General features: G+C 40.5%; 1 protein-coding gene across 2 annotated transcripts in view; it reads left to right on the top strand.

Annotated features, from left to right (window-relative positions):
- LOC124292271 (helicase-like transcription factor) overlaps positions 1 to 8886 on the top strand; it is a 30051-nt gene extending 21165 nt beyond the window's left edge. For both annotated transcript variants that reach the window (XM_046729343.1, XM_046729336.1), the window contains 11 exons: positions 1024 to 1167; positions 1936 to 2083; positions 3458 to 3596; positions 3742 to 3921; positions 4472 to 4602; positions 5253 to 5443; positions 5861 to 5971; positions 6471 to 6583; positions 6727 to 6907; positions 6996 to 7076; positions 7578 to 8886. In XM_046729343.1, the coding sequence (XP_046585299.1) occupies positions 1024 to 1167; positions 1936 to 2083; positions 3458 to 3596; positions 3742 to 3921; positions 4472 to 4602; positions 5253 to 5443; positions 5861 to 5971; positions 6471 to 6583; positions 6727 to 6907; positions 6996 to 7076; positions 7578 to 7733 (1575 nt within the window). In that variant the 3' untranslated portion in view covers positions 7734 to 8886. The remainder of the gene's footprint in view (positions 1 to 1023; positions 1168 to 1935; positions 2084 to 3457; positions 3597 to 3741; positions 3922 to 4471; positions 4603 to 5252; positions 5444 to 5860; positions 5972 to 6470; positions 6584 to 6726; positions 6908 to 6995; positions 7077 to 7577) is intronic.
- Positions 8887 to 14628: the final 5742 nt, after the last annotated feature.

Below are 14628 nucleotides of genomic sequence, written 5' to 3'. Positions count from 1 at the left end.
ATTGTGTTGCCTCATGTGAAGTTTTCAATGAGGATAATTAATGCCATGGACGATGAGAAATTCAAATACACACAGGTGCGTTTGTTTACATAACGGCTCACATGGGATCAAATGTGTGTATTTCTGACGATCTTGTGGGTTTGTTTTGGATATTGTACGGGCGCGTCCAACATTTTTAGGAAATAAAATTATAAATCGCTACACGTTTCAAAGCAATAATATTACATCTGTATATAACTAATCACATTTAATCTTTAACATTGAGCTTAATTTTCGCATCTCTGAAAGTATTTTAGTCTGACCTTTTGGGGGGTCATCCATTATTTTTTAGCGTATATATTTTAAGTGTATGGCAGCAAGGTTACACGAATGTTCAGTTTGAGAAATATTTTAAAGTCATTTTTGAGTATCTGCTTTGGGATTACTTGTAGGTGAAAAAAATGCTTATTCAAAAACATAAATCCCATTTGTGATTCTTAAACCCTATTTAGAAATAAACATTTGGAAATACGTAAACATTTCGAAATATATTAAGATGACCCGCTGGTAATATTTACATTAGAATAAGTGTTTAACAAACATTTTTCTCATCTTTTAGTTGTATCAAAGAGGCTTCATATTAATTCATTAAAAGAAATGAATAAAAACCAAAAAACAAACAGCAATACCATATACGAGTGCATCGGTGATACTAAGTACCATTGGAATCAAACAGGAATAGAGTTATCGTACTTGTTTGAAGTAGTTCTGATGTTCATACGCCAATATGAAATCCTTCCAGAGGGGCACGAGTCGCCATTCGGTTTGTTCCGGAATAACACGAGTTGGTCACGAATGGACAAACTTTATGGATGAACAACTTCTTTATTCGTTTGTCCTTATCTAACCAGAGACCATATTTATTATATGGTCTCTGATCTAACTAACCAACTTCTAAAAATGCCACTCGAAGAAGAAACCTTTTGTGTCCATGGTTCTAAATTGTAACATATAGCCACGTGATTAATGCTTTGTATTTCAAAGGATCAGTTTGTGGAGCATATTCACCCTAACGTCCACATTGACGTCTATCCTTACCATGGCAGTCAGCGTTGTAAAGAATTCAGTTTTCTTGAGAGGAAGGATGTCGTAATTTCAACATATGGAGTTGTGCGGAGTGAATTCAAGGTGGGTATACATATCATTTTGATAAATTGTAGCCATTTCCCTGCACAGTGAGTGAGTTAAAATTTATAGTCACAACGGCAGTATTTCAGCCATATATATTTATAAATGTATACATGAAATATAAACAAACTTATATACTTACCTGTCTGCGAAGGACAGTAAAATAACTAGTCTATCTCAGATTTATACTTAAACTAGCATATAACCATACAACGCTATTTCTAAATTTAACGGTACAATATAAAAATGGGCTATATATTGCCAACAACTGAAGGTAGATCACCATACTAGGAACCATGGGGACTTACAGTACATTTGCTCCCTGCATGGACCCTAGCTGGATTTACACCATCCCTTCAGCTATTAGCAATTTTAGATAATCTAGCCATAAATTAAAATAACATATATACTTTGATTAAAAAGAGTAGCAGGTTTAAATTTACTTCGAATGTTTTGGGACTTACGTACCCTTTCAGGAGGACAATAATTTCACAATACTTCAACCACCTTTCAGGGTCTTTTATTGCATCAATAGGAAGCTAAAGTGAGTGCATGTGCCCAAATATATATCATTTTGGCCAAAACATTGTCGAACATGTGTGACATTGTGCCTTTAAAACACATTATGGCTCCGATATTCTGCGTTTGCAGAGTTTTGTGCCAACATATTGACGGAAACATATCTATGTGAAGGAACTATAGAAAAGAAAGTCACAGTTGTGTAGTTCAATGACTTGCTCAGGGACGACGAGTCATGGTTACTTTCAGAACTACCTGAATCAGAAGGAAGCCCCACTGTTTGGGATAAACTGGCTTCGCATTGTGTTGGATGAAGGACACATAATAAGAAACCCAAGGGCTCAGCAAACGAAAGCGGCGATTGCCCTCAGAGCACAACGCAAGTGGGTTCTCTCAGGTAACGCTGAATTTCAGTTTTTCACACATTTTTTACAACCACAGCATGGCATTATTCACAGTATAATAATTTAAACGTAGCGTAAATTAAATCATTATATATTTGGGTGGTTGTGCTTACCTGAAGATTCCTTAAATTAATCACTCCGTAGAAATGCTTAACACAATAACTTTCTCGAATATTATCACAGTGAGAACTTTATCATTGTTTGAATTCATTCAGCTTAAGGCTTACTACTATTGCCAGAAAACCATCTACGCTTGCTGTTTCACTAGTGATGTTGAACATACGAGTAAGTGAGTCAGTGAATGTGGTTTTACGCTAATCTTAGCTGTATTCGAACCTGGTTCTTTGGGGTGACGAGCGAACGCTTTAACCATTATACTACCCAACAGCACCTTGTGCACACAAGTATACTACAAACAAACAAATATGGGAACACCCTAAAATTGGATAGTCATATATAAACTGAAACGTAGTGAGGTCATTTATACTTTAAGGTAAATGCAACTTTTTGTGTGCTTAATGGGCAATTTAAACGACATGTTGGAACATGGAGTGAAGCAACTGATTCAATATTCGTTGAGTTTGAGTGAAATGAAACATTGTGAAAAAAAAAGAAAAACAAGGGTGTTGAAACACACCAGCACCATGTTTGATTCAAACGCCCAAACACAACAGCCTAGTGCATGTGTAAGACAGACGTCCCATGCAGCTTGTGGCAACTTTTCCTTTAAAAGAAGCTACAGACAGTATCGAAACCTCACATTTTCATCACCATGCCACAGCGCAAACCGTTAAGCGCCCGCAGCAGAAGCAGGACCATTGCATGGTTACAGGATGGTGAATCCATAAGAAGTGTTGCTCTCCGGCTTCAGGTGTCTCCCTCTGTCATTCACAGACTGAGGGACAGGTTCCAGGCCACTGGTAGAGTAAAGGACAGACCTCGCTCTGGAATACCCAGAAAAGTATCAAGGGCAGATGACCGATATGTTATGGTCCAAGCCCTTCGGAACCGATTCACAACTGCCTGTGCCCAGTTGCTACAAGCTGCATGGGAGGTCTGTCTTCCACATGCACTAGGCTGTTGTGTTTGGGCGTTTGAATCAAACATGATGCTAGTGTGTTTCAGCACCCTTGTTTTTCGCTGTTTTTAACAATGTTTCATTTCACTCAAACTCAAGGAATATTGAATCAGTTGCTTCAATGCACGTTCCAACATGTCGTTTAAAGTGCCTATTAAGCACATCAAAAGTTGCATTTACCTTAGAGTATAAATGACCTCACCACGGTTCAGTGTATATATAACTATCAAATATTAGGGTGTTCCCATATTTGTTTGTTTGTAGTATATATCATATCTGTGTATACCAGGTACACCCATCCAGAACAGGATGCTGGATCTGTGGCCGCTCATCAGTTTCCTTAACGTGACACCTCTCAATAAAAGGTACTGGTGGGACCGCCTGTTGTTTGAGGAACCCTTGCAACGTGGTCTGAATATAGCCTTTAGGTAGGTACTGGAAAATCGTGTAATTACTGTTCCTGCCGTTCAATGATAGTCGACGTTCGTAATAGCAAGTTGAGATGCCACCACTGCTGGTATGAACTTTCAATACAGTCACAGTAGATGATATAATAATAAGGTCCTTCTTCAGACTTGTCCAGCACCTGATGGGTAACATCGCTATGCGAAGGACAAAGACCACCCTCGTAGATGGAGAGCCCCTTGTGAAGCTGCCCAAGAGAGAAGTGTACATTGAGCGAATCAAGATGTCAGACGAGGAGAGCAGGAAGTACAAGTCCATGGAGGAGCAGGGGAAGATCGAGATAAAAGAGTAGGTGGAACTGAGTGTTATTCCATGATACATCGCTGCCAACACACAGGAAATATCTGTAGAGATCTCCAGATCTAACCCTGTCTGAATTAACGTTTTCTCGACAAAAGAAGTATTTCACCTGATTTTATATGGTTAATATGTATAAAGTCAACCTAATTAAAACAACTTAAACTCAGATATTGTAAGTCGGATAACCCAGTTCCCACATGAAACCTGTTCTTATTGACAAGAAGGGTTTATCAAGGATATTGTTTACATGAATAAAGACTCTACTTCAATAATATAAATGAGATATTCATCATCACCGGAAACAACTCTGTTTACACAAGAAAAAAAGTGTAGACAGACCTCACAGTATCAGAAGTGATCCATTTTTACAATACATAGAAGCAGAAGAAGGCTTTAACAAGCAAACGTAAATATATAGATAATGCATACACTGGTCGGAGTTCTGCGAGGACTTCTGTATCAAACTTAATCCAACTTAGTCTTCTGTTAGAGTTCAAACTGGCAGAGTCGCAATCCACGACTTGATACTCTCTTCCAGCTATTTTCGGAACAACATTCTATTGAAGAAATACTTTCTTGTGTTGGTGATCATCCTCCGACTGCGACAGATGTGTTGTCATAGCTACCTACTGGCCCGCAATTCTGATTGGATACCAAGCGAAGAATCGGGTCTGTCTATATTTTTAAAAACGTAAACATGTGTTGTCATTGCTGTTTGTTTCCCAGCACGAAGATTTTAATATTTTATGGTGGAATGTTTTCATGACGTCAGAAATACACCTAACCAGGCTACTCTGCTCTGCTCATAAGCATGGACTGACTAGGATGTTAGAAACATAAATACACCTGAATGACATCTACTTCGGTCAGTAAACCATAATGTGCACAGATATATGCTCTATTTTAGCGAATCATTTTGCACGAAGATCTTAGTTTTGTTACGAAAACTGGCGTTGCACTTGTTACCTCCAGATCCGGATACATCTTAATGTTTTATCAAAGGAAATATAATATTCGAGATGGTTGTTATGCCACCAAATGCTTTAGAATACCAGTGTATATATGTCTGTATATAGACCATGGGTAAAAAATCCCATCATGAAATGTTTAACAATGAAAATATGCATGAGATATGTCAAATATATATTTACTTGGATGTATAAACCATACATACCCCTCCAACAATTATTGTAAACAAAGTTCCCTAGTTGTTTATTCTGATGGTTAAAATACACGCGTGGATATCAGACTTTGTAAATTTGCCAAATAGCTGTTCCGAAATATAGCTGTTTTTAATATAGGATGGTGATCGTTTTCAGATTCCGAAGAGGAAGACTTCGAAAAGAAGCGTGAGACTCTGGTTAACAGGCTGAGGGTCGTCAGCGAGTCAGATGAAGAGTGCTCTGTGTGTGTCGACGTCCTGAAGACTCCTGTGATACTACCATGTGCACATTACTTCTGTCACAAATGCATCCTCAAATACATCAAACACATGGAACAAGCAGAGAAGGTACACATCTCAGACTTTTAACATCGATGTAAAACAATGACGGACCAGTCCTTTATCAGCTCTTCCCAACAAGGAGAGGGGAACAAACAACGAACAAGCCGTATTTCATAAACTATGTAGATGAACAAATATCTTATACACAACCTTATACATATATGGTTTTCTAAGACAGTGTAAAATATATAGCAAAAGAATGAGTATGTACATGCAAAATGAATCGATATCAAGTCAAACGCAATCTAAAACACCAGTTATACCTACACAAGTGACAGTTATAAATACGATACCGGGTTGTTTTACTCATTGATCTGATTTGTTGTACTGGGAGTGTTAAATAGAATGCCATATATAAAAATAAATCTAATAAATCAAAAGATGGCATAGCTGATCATCTACATTTCGACTGTATTGTTCCAGAGTGATGCCACGTGTCCTATGTGTCGTGTGCCTATAGCTGCAGATCAGATAATCCAACTTCCGGAACAGCCGGAACCTCAACACTATGGTGACTGGAAGTCGAGTACAAAGGTAGACTGTATATTCGCATGACGCTCCTAAATCTTGGTACATGTTCGATTGTATATCAAACGTTGTGAAATGTAAATATCAGGAGCTAAGGTGAAGTTATGTTGCTCGCAAGTTCAGAATGTTGACTTTTTGAAAATTGAAGTAATCCCGATTGTTACGCAGCCTTGAGTGTTTTCTTGTCAGTTCGAATCTACGCTTACGTCTACCTATAATCCAACTAAGGTTGGTACCTCGGTGGAAGGTTATTGACTATTGGATGGCCATTGAACAGTATCTGATCATCGATATACCTGAAAGTTATATACTCTTCTTGGCGAAATAACCTACTTATGAATTTGCCAACCTGAACAGAATTTCCGATATATCACTCAAAGAATCAGATCTGCAAGGAGGGGAGGACAATTGGTGACCATAGGATACCTGTTTCTTCATATCAAGAGAATGGGTGTGTTTGATAGTAATCATAATTACAAATGTTTCCTTGTCCTGTCGTCCGTAGGTGGACGCCCTGATCACAGCCCTGGTGAAGCTAAGAAATGAAGACCCATCTGTAAAGAGTATTGTGGCCTCGCAGTTCACCTCTTTCCTGACGCTTATAGAAAAGCCACTTAAGTATGGTGTGACTCCCGGATCCTAACCTTGAATAGTCTTTTTCGGAACATATGTTGGCTCCCTCAATTTGGAATATAGCATGCCTTTTTTTTTCATTGAAAATAATTCATGGAGACTTATTCGTGCATCGCTTGTGTCTTTAGGGAACACAACTTCAAGGCTGTGAGACTAGACGGAACGATGTCAATTTCTCAGCGCCAGGAAGCTATCCAGAAGTTCTCGAACCCTCAGCCTGAATCTCCAACCATCTTCCTCATCTCCATACGCGCGGGTGGCGTGGGCCTCAACCTGACTGCAGCATCCAGGGTGTTCCTCATGGACCCGGTAAGATTCCAAAACAACAGTTTTATTGTTCGGCACAATGCGTTATTGTATAACCAGGTGTTTAACGTCTCTCTTACTTTACCTACAGCAATGGAACCCGGCAGTGGAAGAACAGTGTTTCGACAGATGCCACCGCCTGGGCCAAACCAGAGATGTCATCATCACAAAGGTTAGACACAACTCGACTTTTGCTTTGACGTATAGGATTGATTTAGTAAACAATCAGTCTCTTCAACGTTTCAAGATATATATGAATTCTGATTTCACTAAAGCATGCACTGAAAACATAAACATGCGTGCAGTTGCAGCACAGTTGGCTTTGTTATTTGTAAAGCACCCGTGAAGGTCCGGCTTAGAATATTGATCTTCAGTAACTCATGCTTGTCGTAAGAGCCGACTAACGGGATTGGGTGATCAGGCTCGCTGACTTGGTTCACACATGTCATCGGTTCCCAATTGCGTAGATCGATGCTAATGCTGTTGATCACTGGATTGTCTGGTCCAGACGCAATTATTTACAGACCGCTGCCACATAGCTGGGATATTGTTGAGTGCGGCGTAAAACTAAACTCACTCACTCCCTATTTGTAAAGCAGCTTTAAAGTAGCCTTTGTAACGGCTAAAGCAAAACCGAAACCAGACAAGGTTTTTGAATGAGTGGCTGTTTCAGTTCATTTGTGAGGACACTATCGAGGAGAGAATGTTGGACCTCCAGGAGAGGAAGAGGCTGATGATGCAGCAGGTTTTTAAGCCGCAGCAGACGGCAACACAGAGAAGGGAACAGCGGGCTCGTGACATAACAACTGTCATGAACATTACATCATAGTACCCAGTTGGAGGAAGGACGTCTACCAAAAGTCGTCAACCAAAAACCCAGGGAACTACTAATTAGACATTTCTTTGAACACATACAAGGAGACATAATTAGACATTTAAGTATTTCAACATATTGCATTTTATAATTATAGGCAGTTGTCAGCGTAGGGTTGTATATGCTAATACTTTTGGGGGCAAATTGTGTGAATGGCAAATACTATCAGTGCTTGCCCTTTTCGCGAGCGTGTTGTGTCGTTGATTGTCGGTTGTTCATTTATGAAATTTTCACAACAATGTTGCCCTTCATACCAAGCGGAATCTGTTTCTGGGGATGGTCAAGGCTGGGTGATCTTTGCACGGACGTTTGTATGTCCGTATAGCTACAATAACCTACTATAGTTATTGAGGAATTATGTTATCAAATATATTACCATGGTCGAAGTCAGTACAAACGTTAATTCAGAAAGCAATAAAGCACATTCCTAGTAAACATTTCCATTTTGAATTGAAAAATCTTTCTCCCACAGTTCTGGTTAAAATGTTTGATTCTAAAATAAAGCCTATAAGTTTGTATTGCTCACGAGATTTTAGATTGGCAGAAGTGGGGCAAAATGAACAATTTCACACATAATTTTGTAAATTTGCAATGGGAGTTGGAAAATCATCGACATGCGCAGCTGTTTCAGGTGAGTGTGGACGTTTAAATATACTGAGAGAAACAAATAAAGTAACACAGGAAAATTCAGGTGTCATATTTTCAGGTTTTCATCACCAGTTTTAAATAGCACTGTGGGAGGAAATCTGAAAACAAATATGTGAACACTGTCATGAAGTGGTGTTCACTTATTTGTTTCCCTCGGTATATTTATTGAATAGCTTCTACAAATTGTGTCAGATATTAGTGTTAACTTGTATACAAGCCTAAGAATAGGTACTCAAAATAATGTTACACTATCTTAAAGTGGTTAGATCAACACGGTAGGATTACATGGGCATATTTAAAAAACCTACTTGACTTTATTTGTTTATCAGTGACTTTAGAAAAAGAATTAAAGATTGCAACATCCAAAGATGTATTTTTCAAAGATCAGTTGTCACTCGAATTTAGACTTATAAGCAGCTTAAGTCTACTTTCGCCATGGAACATATTTATTGAAAGTATACCAAAGGGATCTTCGGCGTATGTTAACATTCTTTAAGATCAGGTGTGATACAGATCATGTAAAATATTGATAGCAGAGAGGGTATTGTTAGAAATTGAGAATTTGTACATTTTGTCATATTAATATTCGAAAATGACTGTCATTTTATGTTTAAATAGCCTGTTTTTTATGATCTTAGAGAGAAACATTTTCCATACAAAATACAAGCTTATGTATATATTCAATTCTGAAGATTCATTGACCTTGTTAACATGTTCAAAATATGTCCAAAAAGCTATATCTGCACCTTTTTCATTATGATAGTAACCTTTTGTCTATACAGCTTTCAAACCCCCACTACCACGCTGTATGTATTTATTGTTTGTTATGCAATGTGCACGAGAATCTGGTTGCTATACTGAATAAACTTCTTCTACAATGACATACGGGCTCCATTCCATTTACCCGATTGAGTGTTACAACCTCCAGTACCCTTTCACACGCTACTCAACTGCAGGCACTGTGTTCCTATGTTCACTGGCAGCCGTAATATACCTCGACTCTTTCGCTGTGTCATGGTAAGCAAGGACACCCTGGGACCGTGACCACATTATCAACTACATATGTCTGACCCATACGATAGACGTATACTGTTAGCCGTCTTTGTGGAGGTCAGACTGTTCTATATGGCTGTGTCATGGTAAGCAAGGACACCCTGGGACCGTGACCACATTATCAACTACATATGTCTGACCCATACGATAGACGTATACTGTTAGCCGTCTTTGTGGAGGTCAGACTGTACTATATGGCTGTGTGATGGTAAGCAAGGACACCCTGGAACCGTGACCACATTATCAACTACATATGTCTGACCCATACGATAGACGTATACTGTTAGCCGTCTTTGTGGAGGTCAGACTGTACTATATGGTTGTGTGATGGTAAGCAAGGACACCCTGGAACCGTGACCACATTATCAACTACATATGTCTGACCCATACGATAGACGTATACTGTTAGCCGTCTTTGTGGAGGTCAGACTGTACTATATGGCTGTGTGATGGTAAGCAAGGACACCCTGGAACCGTGACCACATTATCAACTACATATGTCTGACCCATACGATAGACGTATACTGTTAGCCGTCTTTGTGGAGGTCAGACTGTTCTATATGGCTGTGTCATGGTAAGCAAGGACACCCTGGGACCGTGACCACATTATCAACTACATATGTCTGACCGATACGATGGACCCATACTGTTAGCCGTCTTTGTGGAGGTCAGACTGTTCTATATGGCTGTGTCATGGTAAGCAAGGACACCCTGGGACCGTGACCACATTATCAACTACATATGTCTGACCCATACGATAGACGTATACTGTTAGCCGTCTTTGTGGAGGTCAGACTGTACTATATGGCTGTGTGATGGTAAGCAAGGACACCCTGGAACCGTGACCACATTATCAACTACATATGTCTGACCCATACGATAGACGTATACTGTTAGCCGTCTTTGTGGAGGTCAGACTGTACTATATGGCTGTGTGATGGTAAGCAAGGACACCCTGGAACCGTGACCACATTATCAACTACAAATGTCTGACCCATACGATAGACGTATACTGTTAGCCGTCTTTGTGGAGGTCAGACTGTACTATATGGTTGTGTGATGGTAAGGCGACACCCTGGAACCGTGACCACATTATCAACTACATATGTCTGACCCATACGATAGACGTATACTGTTAGCCGTCTTTGTGGAGGTCAGACTGTACTATATGGCTGTGCCATGGTAACCAAGGACACCCTGGGACCGTGACCACATTATCAACTACATATGTCTGACCCATACGATAGACGTATACTGGTAGCCGTCTTTGTGGAGGTCAGACTGTTCTATATGGCTGTGTCATGGTAAGCAAGGACACCCTGGGACCGTGACCACATTATCAACTACATATGTCTGACCCATACGATGGACCCATACTGTTAGCCGTCTTTGTGGAGGTCAGACTGTTCTATATGGCTGTGTCATGGTAAGCAAGGACACCCTGGGACCGTGACCACATTATCAACTACATATGTCTGACCCATACGATAGACGTATACCGTTAGCCGTCTTTGTGGAGGTCAGGACTGTACTATATGGCTGTGTGATGGTAAGCAAGGACACCCTGGGACCGTGACCACATTATCAACTACATATGTCTGACCCATACGATAGACGTATACTGGTAGCCGTCTTTGTGGAGGTCAGACTGTTCTATATGGCTGTGTGATGGTAAGCAAGGACACCCTGGGACCGTGACCACATTATCAACTACATATGTCTGACCCATACGATAGACGTATACTGTTAGCCGTCTTTGTGGAGGTCAGACTGTACTATATGGCTGTGTGATGGTAAGCAAGGACACCCTGGAACCGTGACCACATTATCAACTACATATGTCTGACCCATACGATGATAGACGTATACTGTTAGCCGTCTTTGTGGAGGTCAGACTGTACTATATGGCTGTGTGATGGTAAGCAAGGACACCCTGGAACCGTGACCACATTATCAACTACATATGTCTGACCCATACGATAGACGTATACTGTTAGCCGTCTTTGTGGAGGTCAGACTGTACTATATGGCTGTGTGATGGTAACCAAGGACACCCTGGGACCGTGACCACATTATCAACTACATATGTCTGACCCATACGATAGACGTATACTGTTAGCCGTCTTTGTGGAGGTCAGACTGTTCTATATGGCTGTGTCATGGTAAGCAAGGACACCCTGGGACCGTGACCACATTATCAACTACATATGTCTGACCCATACGATGGACCCATACTGTTAGCCGTCTTTGTGGAGGTCAGACTGTTCTATATGGCTGTGTCATGGTAAGCAAGGACACCCTGGGACCGTGACCACATTATCAACTACATATGTCTGACCCATACGATAGACGTATACTGTTAGCCGTCTTTGTGGAGGTCAGACTGTACTATATGGCTGTGTGATGGTAAGCAAGGACACCCTGGAACCGTGACCACATTATCAACTACATATGTCTGACCCATACGATAGACGAATACTGTTAGCCGTCTTTGTGGAGGTCAGACTGTACTATATGGCTGTGTGATGGTAAGCAAGGACACCCTGTGACCGTGACCACATTATCAACTACATATGTCTGACCCATACGATAGACGTATACTGTTAGCCGTCTTTGTGGAGGTCAGACTGTACTATATGGCTGTTTCATGGTAACCAAGGACACCCTGATCACATTGTCAACTACTGACACACCTGGTCCATAGGACTGCGGATGTTACTGGAATATTGATATGCATACAACAAACAGGCTGAAAACTCACTGAAGGAGAAAACATAGCAAACTAACACACAACTAATAAACTAAACATTACTACACGGCTATAGTTAATGAACAGCTGACAGACCAACTTTTGAAATTACTGCACTTATTGTTTGACAGCAAAGAGATTCAGTGACTCACTGTCACCTGAACACAAATCATACTGTAGTTCAGCTATGGATCTTTGGTAAAACAGTCCAATATATTAATTCCCATGTTTGTGCTGTCAAACTAAATATTTTGCATATATTTCTATTTCTATATTTATATTTATGTATTTACTAGTTTTTGGTCTAAGTGATTTATTGTGTACTTTTAACCCCTGTGTATCAACTGTATGTACACGAGTAAGACTGTTTTAAAATCATTGTCTGCCTGTCTGTCTGTCTACACGATGGTGCTGTCGTAACGCTTAGTCTGACGTCAATATCACGTATTCAAAACATATCTCAACTAAGTCTATTCTCAAAGCTCTCTTAGCGATACCTAATGTTAAGAATGAGTGAGTGAGTTTAGTTTTACGCCGCGCTCAGCAATATTCCAGCTATATGGCGGGGGTCTGTAAATAATCGAGTCTGGATCAGACAATCCAATGATCAACAGCATGAGCATCGATCTGCACAATTGGGAACCGTGAGATGTGTTAACCAAGTCAGCCAGCCTGACCTACCGATCCCGTTAGTCGCTTCTTACGACAAGCATGGGTTACTGAATATCAATTCTACCTCGGATCTTCATGGGTCCAGCACTATGTCTCTATATCTGTAAGCTACCAATGACTCACTCACTCACCCACTCACTTATTTGTCTGGGTAATTTGAATAACTCGATAGTTACTAAGATAATAAATAAATGAATAAATAATAACGGCATTTGTAATGCGCTGAATTCCACACCACGGTGGGGCACTCTCAAAGGGCTACAATCTGATGATTATTACCCCGGATAACCCAAGCTGCTAGAAAGTTACAGTCACATGACGTATCCCAACGGGTACCCACTTCTGCTGGATAATATAATTTGTTTCTGTGTTCGAAAAGTTTATTCATAGCATCAGCTATTGAATTATGTAAGGACACGGAGAACTTTTGCGCTGAAGTATCGGCTGGGAATTACATTGGACAATTCAAAGAGGAAGATCACAGATGTCAGGAAGCAACTGGACTTTATCTGACACATATGATGTTTACCAACATTCAGTCACTTGTGCGATTTGACAGTGGCACTGGATATCATATTTATAAAAAACACGCGTATGAATACAACGGGTATGTATACAAAAGCAAGAATCACATAGTTCCCGTTTTTCAGAATCAAAAGCACCTTTGAAACACGACTTGACAAAGAATCAAATACCAATCTGGGTTCCCCTGTACGCAATTCACAAGACTGCATAAACATGGAAAACGCTTATCTTAGTCAAAAGTAGCGGTAACCCCATTGCGACATAGACTGCCTGTCACACAGTTAAAATGGCGGGAGTCACCGAAACACGTAGCTAGGCCCTGATCACAAATTCACCAATTGTCCAAACTTAAGCGAATTGAGGAGAAAACACTTTGCGAAATGCAGGATTTCCCCTTGCAGAAAATATACTGAACATCATTGAAAACGCACCACCTGTATTAGTTTGCATTTCCAAGAGCATAAATGAGCAATCGGTGTAAATTTTACATACTTTTGTAGTCCAATGATTGGTAAAGAAAAGAAACAAGAACCAATCCAGCAAAACAGTGAAGTTTTAATTCAGCTGACCATGAAAGAAAGATGGAGTCAAATTGGAAAGTCAGTAACGTGTATGACCACCGTTAGCAGCAACACAAGCTGTGCAACGTCTCCTCATTGAACTGATAAGTCTCTGAATAATGTTTTGAGGCAATGCATTCCACTCTTGTTGCAAGGCATTCTCAAGTCCCCCAAGGTTGTTGATCTGTGGGCGACGTGAGAGGCGTTGGCCGATGTAATCCCACAAGTGTTCAATGGGAGACAAATCTGGTGACAATGCAGGCCATGGAAGTAGAGGAATGTTGTTGTTTGCCAGAAACTGTGTTGCAACACGTGCAGTGTGCGCTCGAGCATTGTCCTGCTGGAATGTGTGCAGATCTAGATGTTGGTTAAAGAAAGGAACGACGTTGTTCTGAAGAATGGTGTCACGGTAGTAAAGGGCATTCACTCTGCCACGACAAACTACCAGAGCGGTTTTGTGATGATAACTGATCCTTCCCCACACCATAATGCTGCCTCCACCCCACCGATATGTTTGCACAACACAGTCCTGATCGTAACGTTCTCCCCGTCGACGCCATATCCATAGACGCCCGTCAGCATTTCGCAAGTGAAAACGTGACTCGTCGGAGAACACAACACCATGCCAACGTCGTAACAACCA

Source organism: Haliotis rubra, unplaced genomic scaffold (assembly GCF_003918875.1).
Source record: "Haliotis rubra isolate DU_JTF1 unplaced genomic scaffold, ASM391887v1 Scf1136, whole genome shotgun sequence".
Taxonomy (NCBI): Eukaryota; Metazoa; Mollusca; class Gastropoda; order Lepetellida; family Haliotidae; genus Haliotis; species Haliotis rubra.
The sequence above is the reverse complement of the archived record's forward strand: the minus strand, read 5'-3'. Positions and strand labels throughout refer to the sequence as shown.